The sequence below is a fragment of the Rhea pennata genome, chromosome 1, assembly GCF_028389875.1.
Source record: "Rhea pennata isolate bPtePen1 chromosome 1, bPtePen1.pri, whole genome shotgun sequence".
Taxonomy (NCBI): Eukaryota; Metazoa; Chordata; class Aves; order Rheiformes; family Rheidae; genus Rhea; species Rhea pennata.
This window is the reverse complement of record NC_084663.1, coordinates 84808888-84822507: the sequence shown is the minus strand read 5'-3', so window position 1 is coordinate 84822507 and position 13620 is coordinate 84808888. Positions and strand designations below refer to the sequence as shown.

The following is a 13620-nucleotide window of genomic DNA, read 5'->3' as shown; positions in this document are numbered from 1 at the left end:
ATCAAAGCTGAATTCCTTACCAGTGACTGAGATGGTGGCTCTGACTGAACCTTCAATGACATTTAGAGGCAACATCAGGGACACAGATTCCTGTGCGGGATTCTCTGGTACCAGAAGGGGCAAGATGTGTGGGGAGGCAGAAAGAAAGAGATTTTGATAAAAACAGCCTTCAAAATACCCAGAATCTCTCTGATCATGACTGTTGTGTGCTAACATCCATTTTCCTGTCACAGAGCTTCCAAATCACCCAGCAAATTCTGTCCCATCTCACCCTCAGCTTCCTCTGTCCACCTCATCATGACTGTACTGTCCTTCAGCCTTCCTTCTCAAGAGGGTGAGAGGATCAGAAGATCTGATCAGAAGACCAGAAACCTCTGTAGCCAAAGCCACATTCCTGCTTTTCTCTACATAAGTCACTGCATTTCATTTCAGATTTCAGTTGCAGGGATATGTCTTCTCCATGCTCCTAGTGCTCTCAAAATCTGCTATTGGTTCCATCATATACCACAAACTTCAGGGCAGCAGCAGAAATCCAAAGTCATGTCCTCCAGCCTGGCCATGTTCAGTAGTCTGGCTTCATTTCCACATGTTGAAAGACCTTGGGCTGTCACATTACTAACAGGGATGTTTATGCTAAAGGATTGGATCCCTCTGTTCTAACCAGGAGAAGCTCCTGGAGGCATCAGAATTAGAATATGCCTTTGCAGCTTGACCAGTCTGACAGAGGAAAATATTCCAGTAAATGGAAAAACTCAGAAGGTAGCTAGCCAGGGAGAAAGGAGATGAGCACACTGAAATGCAAAAATTTATATACCTTTTTTGGGACACAGGATGAAGCTGTGAGCCTTCTCTACCAACACTCCCTCTGGCTGTTGGAGCATATAAAAGTAACATTAATGAGCAGATAAGAGAGAAGCAGAATTACATGTGGATTAGAAATAGGTATGGACAAAACCCTGGTTCAGGCTCAATTGCCAGCTGGAGTAATATCATTGTCACATAAAATTAAAATTATTGACAATTATTTTAATTCTAGATAAGAAAACAATATGAATTTTTGAATGACCTGAATTCTGAATGTATATGAAACAGATGCTTTAAGATTCAGTGGAGAGCTGAGGAGGCTCAACTGAAGAAGGAGGGCCTGAAAGAGGGTGTATATTTAAAGTTTTCCATTTAGAAGCCTGATCACAAGCAAAAGAACAGAGGTTGGCATGAAGTGGAGGATAACCCCATTCCTCCCACATCCATCAGCCCTCACAACTGGGCCCAGCTCAGGCCTTGAGTCTCTAATTACATGCCTTGAATAACAAGGGATAACTCCCCAAATTAATCTGCATAGCATCTGGGGATTGCACAAAGCCCACTTGTATATCCAGGTAACAGAAGAGCTTGTCTGACCCGGACTAGAAGTAGTTTGATGATTGTATCTTTCTGTCCTTGGGCTGGGACAAATGGTATCTCTTTGCCACAGAGCTCTTTGGTAGCCACAGCCTCTGTGCTCAGGGTGATGTTCATTAGCCCTGAAAATAAAGAAACATTTAGTGCAGCAAGTATCTTATAAGAAAAAGCTTTCCACTAACACAGTTGAAGTCACCTCTTAGCAGCAAAGTGTTGGATCAAAGCCCTAAATACGGGAGGCTGTGTACCTCTTACCATAGTTGTGAGTATTTAAGTCCTTAGGATGAATGCAAACTAGAACCCTCAAGTTAACAAGATACACATCCCAGTTTCTTCACTTCCTGTCAGCTCTTACAAAGCATCTCCCTTCCCAACTCCACCACCCCAATTCCCTGTTATCCTCACCCAGTTGCTTAGCTGTAACACTCCATTGAAATGTCTTAGCTTCATTGGCGCACAAGCAGCTGCTGTAGACACAGCCTTTGCATGGCTTCAGCTGGAAGTGTGTGGACTCCTCTAAGGTCACTTGGATCTGAAGGGGCAGCAGGAATGGCAGATTGTGACATCTCACCTTTCCTAAAATAGGCCATGGACCTTAGCCATTTCCTACCCACCTATGCCCTGCTTTCCTTGCAGAGCCCCTGATAAGGCTCACCTTCATGCACGTCTGCAAATAGTTGAAGACTGCAGCCTTCAACATGAAAGTCTCCCACTGGATCACAGAAGATGGCAATGTGAGGTCCACAAGAAAAGGCTTGAAAACAAGCAGACTGGAAGTAGGTGCAAGTCCAAAGCCATGACGCCCTGTGCAGAACATCCCTGCCTTCCATTCTGTGACAGTGTCAGGCACAGTTACAGTGATATTCTTCTTCCCACTGGGACTGAGGAGAAGTGGATAGTAATAGAAACTTTAACAGAATCTCATTGTACACAGCAACAGGTGACCTGGTCTGCATCCTTCTCCCCAGTACATCCAGTTTGCTAAACTAATTCAGAACTCTACTGAACCTGAAGCCCTCAGAGTATAGAAAAAGCACCCAGGGACACATCACTTAGATGAATTAGATGTGCCAATACACACCATCCCATGAGCAGCTGAGAGGAAAAATATTCACAGTATCTATTTCAGATGTCCAAATTAGCAGCTCAGTTCCACCTCTGCCTCAGATGCTTGTATCAACAGAACAACAATATTACAGGGGGTTACAAGCCTGGAAGATGCCATCAGTCATAGTCATCACTTTCCTCAGGCAGCACTTGCACTTTTCTTATCTAAAATTGCTTTACAATTGTCAGCAGTTTTATTTTGCTCGGCCTAGGAATGAAGAACCAGGAAACAGAAGAGCAACAGAACTGGCCCAAGAACAGCACTCAGCAGAAGGGACAAATCTAGCCATTCTTGTTTTTGTGAAATAATAGCAGATTAAAGTCCAATCTGAAGACAAAGCAGAGACTTGGCTTAAAGTACCTGTTTCCAGATCACAGCTTCTGAAAGCTCTAGACTGTTCCATGGCTGCTACCACAGCAGAAATTAAAGCATCCCTCACATAAGCTAATGATATTTGTCTCTAATAATGAGAGGCATTTACTTTCCCCTAAAGAATCCTTTTGCCAGGCACATGTGATCAGTGACATCGTTGGTTGCTCAAATCAGGCTGGTAGACAAATTGTGTAGGAGATATCTTCTGGTAGTCAGTGGGTGAAATGATGGATGTTGTTGGAATTATAAGGGAGGTGAGGAGGGCAGAGGTGGGAGGAGAGGCTTGTCTAAGTAGACTCCAAACAAGAAATTCTTAAAAAGTTAGAAGTGAAAAATCTCCAAAAGTCCCTCTCCTGAGGCTCAGTAAACAATGACCTCCCACAGCAGCATTTTACTCCCTCTCCTCTGTGATTCACTGCACACCCTTCCTATTTTGAAAACACTTGTTTGAAAAAGAGTTTGCTCCCTGCTCATATGGGGAATCTTGGAAGTAGATGGAACAGCAAGGAAGAAGGGCAGCAGAAACTCCGGATAGAAATTCCTTCTCTGGGACAAAAAGCACTTAAAAGCCATCTAGAATTCGCTTCATGCTGCCCTGTCAGCACTTCATCTCATATCCCCTCCAGACCCAAGCACCTTCTCTTCCTCACTAGTACTGGTCCCCTCCCTCAGGGGACCCTGCCCACTCACTGAGGCTTCAGCCTTTCTCTCAGGACAGAATTCACAGTCATGCAACAGGCTCCTGTATGGATCAGCTTCTCTTACACCCCAAGATACATCCCTTGTGCCCAGTTTGACAACTGCTGGCCCACAGGGCTACTACAAACTGCCTATAGACAGTATACCAAACCTTTTCACTGCACCACATCTGCTTTCCTATAAATGCATGCAGCCTGCTCCCATGGATAGATACTACTTCTGTATTATCATCTAGCAAAGAAAAATGCACTGGATGCAGATATCAGCTCTAATGAGAAATAGTCTGGTAGTAATAAGCCCCATGACAAGTGTTCTTAGGTATCTTCCTCAGCAGCTTATAGTCTAAGCCTACTGCATCTGCAATCCAGGTTACACTAAGCCACTCAGACTAGGTACTTCTGCTCAATTTACTTACCCCACGGAATACAAATCCCATATCCAGGTTTCTGGGAAATACTTGTGAAATTTCTCTTCAGCTTGAGAAATAGGCAAATACTTAGTGGGCTGATAGGCAGTTGTTGTCAGGTGCCCAGCTGGAAACAACAAAGATTCAGTTAGCACAGGATCCTCAGCTCTAGTTTAGAGCAGATGAGCCCCAGCTTAGCTCAGGATGGTCAGGCTGCAGGTCATCCAATCAGCTCATGAGAAGAAGCACTGCACTGGAACCTAAGGTGCTAGTCTAAAGTTTAAAATCACTTGCCTCATTTGATAGTACTCATGTGCTTTGGGACTTACTGTGTTTGTAGGCATCACAGGAAGGACAAATATTTCCTCATCTCAAAGATGAGATTTGGTCTCCAGGCAAATCACTAACATTTCAGAGCTGGAAGCCATTAGTCCCAGACAGCTTCACACTAATATGACAGGTTTAGAGACAGGAAACATTTTTCTCTCTTCTATTTGCAAATACAGCAACTGTAGCATCTTGTCTCAAATACAGGACTGCTTTCCCCTGAAAGACTAAGCATCCCATATATAAGAAAGAACAGCTGGCAAGTGCTTACTGTTATATGCTTTATAGGGCTGGGCAAACATTAACATGGGCTTGGAAATAAACATTCCTGTTCCCTTCAATATAGTTGTTGATGGAGTAGTTAGACATGCTCTTGGTTTCTTGATATTGGTGTTGGACAGAATTTTAAACCCCATTTCCTATAGAAAAAAAGAAAGAATTGATGCACCAGAAGCTTGTCCTCCCCTCTCCACCCTTTACCTGTTCCCTCATACAGTGGGGACTCAGCTGTCCTTCTGGCTTGATAAATTATAGTCTTGCTTCAGTTTAAGAGGAAATCATTTAGATTTCCCTGGCAATGGGGAAACAAGGTTTCCTGAGTTCATTTATCTGTCCTGAATTAGCCAAATTTATTCTTTTTCAAACACAAAGTTGTTTAGGTACTAAGTCTTATCAGCCTGCACAGTTCAGTTCCTACTGCAAAATTAATCCTGGGCAATTCAAATCTCTCATTCTATGGAGATTAAATATATGTAAAATCAAATTCAAGTAACAAATAATACATGGCATCCTGGATCATCCAGCTAATGTGCAGTAACCATACAAGTTTCTTTTCAGCCAACAATTTCAAGTAGCTTATTCAAGGAACAGGACCTGTTCCCTACAATATCTGTAATGCCATCCTAGGATATTGGTAAAGTAAGGGCATCATCACACTTCTCTCAATTCATGGATTACCCCAAATAATCAATTATTATTACCCTGAATGCTGTAAACACATCAGGCTGATCAGAATCTGAGAACCCACACAAATGATCATCTTCAGACACTTGGCGAGGATACCTGGAGTTATAAATAGATGGGAACAGCCCATAGATCTGGGAAAGCAAGAAGCAGCAAACTACCAGTCAGTGCAAGTAAAACCTGACATTCATTCCTCTAGTACACCCAAATCTAAATTGTTCCTGGCTACCATTTATGAAATCATGCCAAAAAGCACAGACTCACAGTCACTCTTCTCTGGTTCTCCTCTGACAGAGCTAGCATGACCTGCTGAACTAAACATGAGATCAGACAGCAAAACCTGAGTCTGGTTTTGCCACTGATGCAGAGTGACCTTTAACCTTTTTCCTCACACACATCCCCTAATCCTTACTCATGCCACAGTGAGAGCAATACTGATCCCTCTAGGCAGTGCTTTGAGTTCTTTGAGAGGTAAATTCTGCACAGATGCAATAGCCCACCTCTCTCTCCATCTTCATGTTAATATAATGGAAGGAGAAGTCAGAGCAGTTTCACTCACCATAGAGTTGCTGAGCTCTTTTTCTGGCTTTAGTAGAAGAACACTCTGATCCACAACCCTGACAGCACACATGGACCCAGGAGCTGCCAGCAGGTGGAGGTTGACTTCTGAATTAGGAAGGGTCTCAGTCTTTGAGAAGCCCAACTTCACCTGGAAGGGAACAACATAAAAATGCAAGTGAGCCAGGCAGAGTGAGATCTCTACTATTGACCGTTCTACCACTTCCTGAGCAGGGAGAAGTCTACATGAAGAAAGTTTCCAAGGATCCAAAGAATCTGCTAAGTATCCCCAGGTATATTTAAGAAAATGTTGGAGTTCTAAAAGGAAAGATGACATATTACATGAAAGACAGATATAGCGACTAGCAATACTGGAGATATTACTGTGTCAGAACACAGCACTTTCTCTACCCAGCAAATGAGCCATCCCCACAGCCTTCTTTCTGCTCCTTTTGGAGTCTCAAATAAGAAACAGGTCTAGTTTTTATCTCAATATTTTCTGTGAGTTTAGTCTCAGTTTTCTGAAACATTTCTTGTTCTTGTTTGAATATGATATATAGCAGATATGGAGCTGTGGAGTAAGGCTGATTCCAGTCCTCAGAAGTTAGTCTTTGGAATGCAAGGCCTAGCCAAGGAGCAGATTCCCAGCGATTTCACAATGACCACAGAACTTCAGCCCTTTCTGAATGGCTGGTAAAATCTACTTCTTCCATCACCCATTCACAGTTGTCTGTCCAGCATCAAATACCAGCAAGTCCAAGTGCCTGCTGAAGCAGTAGAGTAGCCCTGAGGTCTCCCAGGAGACTAATGCACTAAGTGTGCTGGGCTGTGATCCTGCTGGGCTGTACTTGCTAACAAGCCTATGGAGATAGAAAAACACAGTAATTCTCTGCCTCTTCCAAGACAGTGCAGCATGCCCCACAGCGTTCAGCACATGCTTGCTCCATACATTACAGCATCCTTCACCATTCCCATAAAGCAGTCTACCTGACACAGCACTCCACACAGTATAAGCCACCCAGGACTACACATAACAGGTATTCTTCACAGTCTCTTCATGGATTGTAACAGACACATACACCTTCACACATTCAGTTATACTCTCAGACATGACTCCTACCTTATTTCTGAAACACATGGAGACACTGAAGACAGCAAAATCAGCGATGATTTTTCCATTAGGGAAGATGACATAAACCACAAGTGTTGGAGTTGGGGCATAGATCGAGTCAAAGGTAAGAGGGATGGAGAAGAAGCTTTTCAGTGCTAGATGGAGGGGAGATGGAAGGAGAGAAAGTAGTTTTGATAATGGAAATGGACTCTGATCAGCTTTTACCATCATTCTGTATGTGCCTGTTTTAGTTCCTCTCCTCAGGTCTCTCAAATTCAAGGAGATTTCTGAAGATCACTGAAGTAGTCAACGTGTCTCTGGACCTGCTATTCAAGATCAGCAAAGGGATCTTCCTGGTTCTATTCACCACCTCAAGGAGATGAAACAGCTTGGAATTCCAGCTTAGCTCTACAAAGCGTGAGAGTCTTGGACATCATTCAGAGCCTCCCATCACCAAAAATCACCCATTGTATCACCAAATAAAAGGTGATCTTTGTCCCTAAGTACTTTTAGGTAAAGAAAGGAGGGATGGAGAAGCAGAAGACAGTGAGTCAACACCCATCAAGATGATAAGCTGCAGCATCCTAACTACTCAAAGGTTATTTGACTGCAAATCAAAGGAGGATGGTTTTGAAAGAGGGTAAGTCTATAGCTCATGTCCCTTGCAGGGGCAACGAAAAGAAACTTCTTTGAAAACAAAGGCAATAGAGGTTGAACCTATAGGCTGGGAAATGCTGAGCGCTGACCTCTCATTGCCAAGCAAAAGGCTAAGGGAAATATGCAAGCTAGAAACACAAGATGCTCTGATGCAATAGAAAAAACAGGAGCCATTTCAGTATTGCTGAGGCATATACCATGTATCCACAAAGTGGGGCTGTCACAGAACAGTAAGTGCTTGCTAGACACAAAACTTACTTCTTGGTAGCCCAACCCAAACAGTCTTCTGACCTGCGTGGACTATCCCTCCTTTCCCCACAACCTAAGAAAAAAGAGAGAAAGAGAAGGGAATGCCAGTCACACAATTTTTGAAATCACTATGCAGATCAAACTGTCACTGAACTTGGAGATTAAATGGAGGAAAGAGAAGACAAAGGAGATACAGTGGTTATCTCACTTTCAGGGATCACAGAAAGCTCATAACATCAATGAACTAGAATATAAAGATCTTTTAAAAGGCACTAAATCTGGTATATGCAAAAGTCCTATGAAATGACTGATGATCTTTGGGGAAAGTTCTTCACATGGTCCAGCTCCTAGTAACAATAGCCCACATACTGAGTGAAGCAAAACCTGTAATAAATGGATTTGACATCAGTCATCTTGGTGCAGAGGAACTGAATACACCTTTTGAGATCTCTAGGCTACTGAAGGGGCTTTGTTAAATACAGAGCTAGGATCCACTGACAGAAAATAGTGCTTGTGAAGCTGAGTGCTACTGCATAGGCATAGTAACTTGCCTAGTGCCTGAAATATTTCTATTCATCTGCCATTAACCCCAAGGGGAGATGGAGAACAGCTGCTCAGGCATCAAATACTCTCCAAATAGCTAAAAGCTCTTGCACCCACAAATACCCTTGGCCTACCACTGCTCCTGGGGTAGATAGCTGCTGCTGCAACAAATACCACTTGGAGAAGGACAGGTAAGCCACATACCTGCTCTGAATCTGTACAGGGCCCAAGTAAAGGGTGCTGCTTTTCCTGCTATCACTGTAGCCCTAGGATCAAAACCAGAATCGAACCTCATGATGGCTGAGAATGAACTACTTTTCCTGGACTGAGACAAATTTATTGAATATTAGGCTTGAATTTGTAGAGGATGCTGCTCTTGTGTCTTAAGCTGATCCACCAGCAGTTCCCCAGAAACTCACAAAGTAGGAGAAAATGACACGCTTAGGCCCATGTTCCAGGTCTTCCTGGTAAATTCTGAAGTCCACCTGGACAGCCTTCTTTTTACCGCAGGGTATCATTTCTGGCACACGGCCAATAGTGAGAAAACTCCTGGTGGTGCTGTAGAATGGACGTATGAAATAAGTGGCTCTCTGGTAATTCAAATCAACTGCCCCAGGCTTTCTATCAGAATCTTGATGTAGGACACTTGCCTGATGAGACATAAAATAAAATAAAATAAAATGGTTAAGCAATTCAGCTAGGGAACGAGAAGCAAGATCAGATATTCCCAGGCTGCAGATGACCCTAGCTGTGGCTTGATAAGAAGCCTGGAGCAGGGCTGAGCAACACAGGTCTCTGTGTGAAGAGTTCAGCAAAAGAGCAACCGGGATCCAGAAAATAAGGTCTCAGAAGAAGCAGATATCCAGACCATGCTGAGGTGTTTCTGGTTTGATTTATGGTCCTTCAAGAGGGCAAAGTGGAGATGTCAATTGGGCAGTAACTAGCTCCAACATGTAGGCTTATCTCTGCCTTGCACAGTCAGTTGAGACAGAGCCTTCCCCACCCACCTCCAGGGAGACTGAGGCACTGTTCCAAGCAGTTGTGTTCAGGCTAAATGAAGCTGTCCCAGAGTCTCCAGTGATGTACTCTCGCTGAAACTGCTGCTCACCATTGTTTTCTATGAGGAGGACTTTCTTGTACTGCAGTGATTTGCCTTGGTAATCGATGACTTTAATCTGAGAACACCGGGGGGAAAGAGAGGATCCCAGAACAGTCTAATTAGTGGCTGGAATATCCTACTTCTCCAAGTCAATAGCAAGTCAACAGCAGCATTTCCAAGGTCGGCAAGGTCATCCTTCCAGCACTAACAGTATTATCAACATTGCTGCTGGTCACCTCCTATATTTAATTTATGTTATTCTGTTAATTCATCTGTGTGATCTAGCTGTGATGAAACTCCCACATTCATGAGACAACCCTACCCCTCCCCAGCAGAAGGCCTCTCAGATGCTGAAATTTCAGATGATTGGCATTTACGCCACACAAATGTATCCCCATAATACCTACTCCCTCAAGGCTTATTTGGGGATTTTTTCTCACTTTTGATGATTCAAGATTTTTTTCTGGGAGTCATGCCCTCCCAAGGCCTTGGCTGGAGGTGGAACACAACAAGACATTGTTAGATAATGGTCACTGTCAACACATTGCTTTTGCTCTCTTCTCCAAAGGGCTGTAGCTGAGAATTACCTTCCCCCTGTACATCTCTCCAGCATGGTAGTAAGAATTCACATCCTCAAACAAGGCCATGCCACCAACTTTAGAGATGAATAATTTGTGGGAAGCATTGACCTGTATTTCTAAGTAAAAGCAAAAAGACAGAAATGTAAGAGAGAGAGAGATAGGAAAACAAGCAGTCAGCAATTACCCTGTAGAATGACCCACTAGTAATAATGTTGTGCATATTTGGCTGCACACACGTTTCATACCAGGGAGATGATTTGCCCAGAGCTGTGGGTATCTGGTGATTCTCCCAGTTGTTTCTAGCCCTTAGAAAGGTTCCTAAGCATCCCTGCCTGAAACTGGACCACAGGCACTCAGAGAGAGAGGGTCATGACTTCAGGCATCAGTGGCTCTGTCCATATCTGTGTCCTCAGTGGGCTTAAAGACCCAGCGACAGAGCCCTTGCTAGCCTGAAAGTCTATGGTGTTCCTGATGAGATCTGTGCATCTTCACATGCTTTTTCTCAGCCCCTAGAGACATTTCCAGTTACCTGTGCCACTTTCCACCAGTGAGGCCTCTACAAGTATGCTGTCCTGATAATACCAGAAGTCTTGGCTAAAGGAGGACAGAGTCACACTTGTGAAGAAGCAACCCATCTTGTCTGTCTGAAAAACACACAGAGAGAGGGAACAAAGTCTGCACAAGGTAATTATGTTAGAAATTATCCAAAGGTGAGAGAAATAGTAGCACAAAATTCCTGCTCAGAAGGAGTTTGCCTACTCTGTAAAGGATCCTATAAGAGCTATTCTGACTCAGGGATTACTGCTGCACCCACAGGTTGATATGCCTCTGCCACTCATCTGCACCAGGTCACACATGGCACAGCATCAGAGAGATGTGGGAGGTGGAGGGAAGCTGTCTTCCTCCCCTCTGAGGACTCCTCATACTAATTCTTTTTGCCTTTTTTGTGCCGTTGCACATAACTGAATTATTTCTCTTCCTCACTGAGTGAGAAGAATTTGCACAAATACTCATTTAAAAAAAACATAGGAAAGTGGCCCTTCCAAGAAGCCAGAACACCACAAGAAACAGTCCAGTGCACAGAGAAGACAAAAGTAATTGTATTCCTTAATTCTTTCTAGGGTGCACTTTATTACACTGGCAGATATGTAAGTCAAAGCCATTCCCTTTTTTTTTAAAAAAAAAGCAGGTATTCCTTGAGGCAAGGGACTCTGCTGAGAAAATAAACACTAGACTAATGACATCAAGGTCCAGCTTCCCTCAAAAGATTCAGGTAAGCTGTCAAACAACTGACAACCACAAAAGAGCCTATTGTGGAGTGAAACATGAAATGGAACAAGAGAAGGGGGAAGGATGAGGCGTGAAGGACTACAGAAAGATGCAACTCTCACACCCTAACAGTCTTGTGGTGTTGCTATTTTGGGGGTTAGCTGCTGTTCGGGGATACAGGACATGACCCTTCTCCGCAGAGCAAACAGCAAGAAGTAAAACTCTAAGCAGACTGTACAGAATCTACGACATTTCTGTCTTTGGGCAGAACAAGGACTTCTGGAGCATCACATAGCTTTGCAAGGTGGGGAAGGGTCATCGGCTTTTGTGTGCAACAAAGGAATCAGCACCATCAGGATGCTGCCCTCAGGGTAGAGATTTCTTTGAAGAAGTACATTTTTTACTCTGGTCCTGGGCTCCCAGATATTATTATAGATTGAATTAAAAAAGCTGCAACTCAATAGGAAAACAACAGATGGTACAGACAGCAGTCAGCAATGTAGAACAGGCATGTGATATAGTGACCAAGTCATAGTCACCAGACAGTTACTAAGAGGTAGCATCAGTAGACTCCATGGCCAAGCAGCCAAAACCATAGGACGACATCACTATTTTTTCAGCTGAAACCTCCAGCATTGTCTTGCCTCACCCTGGGACTGAGCATAAATGTCACTGAATGGGACTCAGCCCCTGCAAAGCAGCATACCTGGTTGTTGAATTCCTGACAGAGATCAGATTTTGAAGTATTATACAAGAATGAGGCTATCTTCTGACAAAGGATCACATGAACCATCCCCTGGATGCCTTTGCCATAAGTGTATCTGTTTGGGAGAGAAGAGGAAGAGACATTTACACAGTGAGAGAACACAGGGACTTGGTTTGCACATCCCCAGAAACAATTTATTCATGGATATTCACAATCTAGAATAAGATAGCAGCTGTAAAGCAAGCACAAGAGCCCTGAAGCACTGTCCCTAAACAGGGACAGGCTTGGACATTGAAATGATGTGAGAACTTCAAATTAAACATCATAACTGGATGATATGCCACAACTTTCCAGAGCTCCACCAGTGCCCTTTCCCATTGTCTATCAGTCTGTTTAGGTCTGTGGTATGGTATCCAAGGGCTTTGTAAGAAAATTAGTGCAAAACTAATCTGTTCTGAGAAAGAGTAATGTTATAGGTGCTGACTTAGCATAGAGTGCTACACTTTCAGTCAGCATCAATTGTGATACTCCCAGAATACGCTGGAGGCATCACGCTATAAGCAGAAGCATAGGTGATTCATTAAGAACATGCATTTAATGTTAAGGTTGTTAAGCCTAGTGCTGTCCTTTGACAATAACTAGGGTGATTACTTTTTACTTCTCTGTAACTTCCCCTAGAAAATAATCTAGAAAGGCTTCCCTTCATTTTCCATGAATTTGTTCTGCAGTAAAATGAACACCAAACATATGCCACGTTCTGCCCTACAAATGGCCGCTTATCAAAGGGTAAGCTGTTCCTATATCTTGTCTGTAGTGACTTCTGGGATATTTTTAGAGTAGGGGCATTATAGTAACAGAAGGATGTTCTCAAGAACATTCATGTTACATCAGGGTGCTGAAACACCTGCCTTGGAAGATTCTGGCCTCCTGTAATTGAACTGTAGTAAATTTCCCCGGAGATCCACAGTTTTACATGACCAGCTTATGCTCATCATTAGGGCAAAAATTAACACAGGGCCCATCTTTCCAAGCAGAATTCTCACCTGCCACAAACCCGGAGTGGGAAGGTTTTATCTAGTGCATAAATCTTAACTGGCCCTTCAAAGATCACTTCAAATTTTGGTAGCCCTGAAAGGAAAAGATAGAGAATTGTAAGAAAAAAATGTCCATGGACAGCCTGTCCAAAGAATCAACATGAAGACAGACTGTAGTAGAACAAGAGATGGGAAATGGAGGGGGAAGGTGGTGATAAGAAGTGGAAAGGGAATGTGGCCCTTGGTTCTCTCAGAGATTTGTGTGCAGTCCTTGGTTGATTGCCCTTCCCAAACTAAAACTCAAACATGTCCATGACCCTCCACTTCTTTCTGAGAAGAAATTAGCCTCCCAGTGCAATTAATTAGATGAAAGAGAAGTGGGATGGTACCACACTTCTGATTTTCTTGAAAAGCCAATTCTTATGACCTTGTCTTGTCTGACACAGAGATCTGCAAAAGTCAGCTGTATCAAAAGTCTAGGACCTTGCACAGCACTCCTCCCACAAACTGACCCAAAGTCCAAAAGCAGTCTTTCTT

The 13620-nt window shown here is 43.3% G+C and overlaps 1 protein-coding gene across 1 annotated transcript in view; it reads right to left on the bottom strand.

Moving 5' to 3' along the window:
* The window catches only part of A2ML1 (alpha-2-macroglobulin like 1), a 33482-nt gene that overhangs the window by 8557 nt on the left and 11305 nt on the right, over positions 1–13620 (bottom strand). Inside the window, exons 8-24 of the mRNA XM_062570848.1 lie at positions 13093–13177; positions 12050–12164; positions 10604–10718; positions 10081–10190; positions 9402–9569; positions 8814–9044; positions 7861–7924; positions 6955–7100; positions 5836–5985; positions 5294–5410; positions 4585–4732; positions 3996–4113; positions 2057–2282; positions 1807–1933; positions 1402–1523; positions 815–869; positions 21–104 (exon numbers count right to left, since the gene is read on the bottom strand). Of these exons, the coding sequence (XP_062426832.1) occupies positions 21–104; positions 815–869; positions 1402–1523; positions 1807–1933; positions 2057–2282; positions 3996–4113; positions 4585–4732; positions 5294–5410; positions 5836–5985; positions 6955–7100; positions 7861–7924; positions 8814–9044; positions 9402–9569; positions 10081–10190; positions 10604–10718; positions 12050–12164; positions 13093–13177 (2181 nt within the window). The remainder of the gene's footprint in view (positions 1–20; positions 105–814; positions 870–1401; positions 1524–1806; positions 1934–2056; positions 2283–3995; positions 4114–4584; positions 4733–5293; positions 5411–5835; positions 5986–6954; positions 7101–7860; positions 7925–8813; positions 9045–9401; positions 9570–10080; positions 10191–10603; positions 10719–12049; positions 12165–13092; positions 13178–13620) is intronic.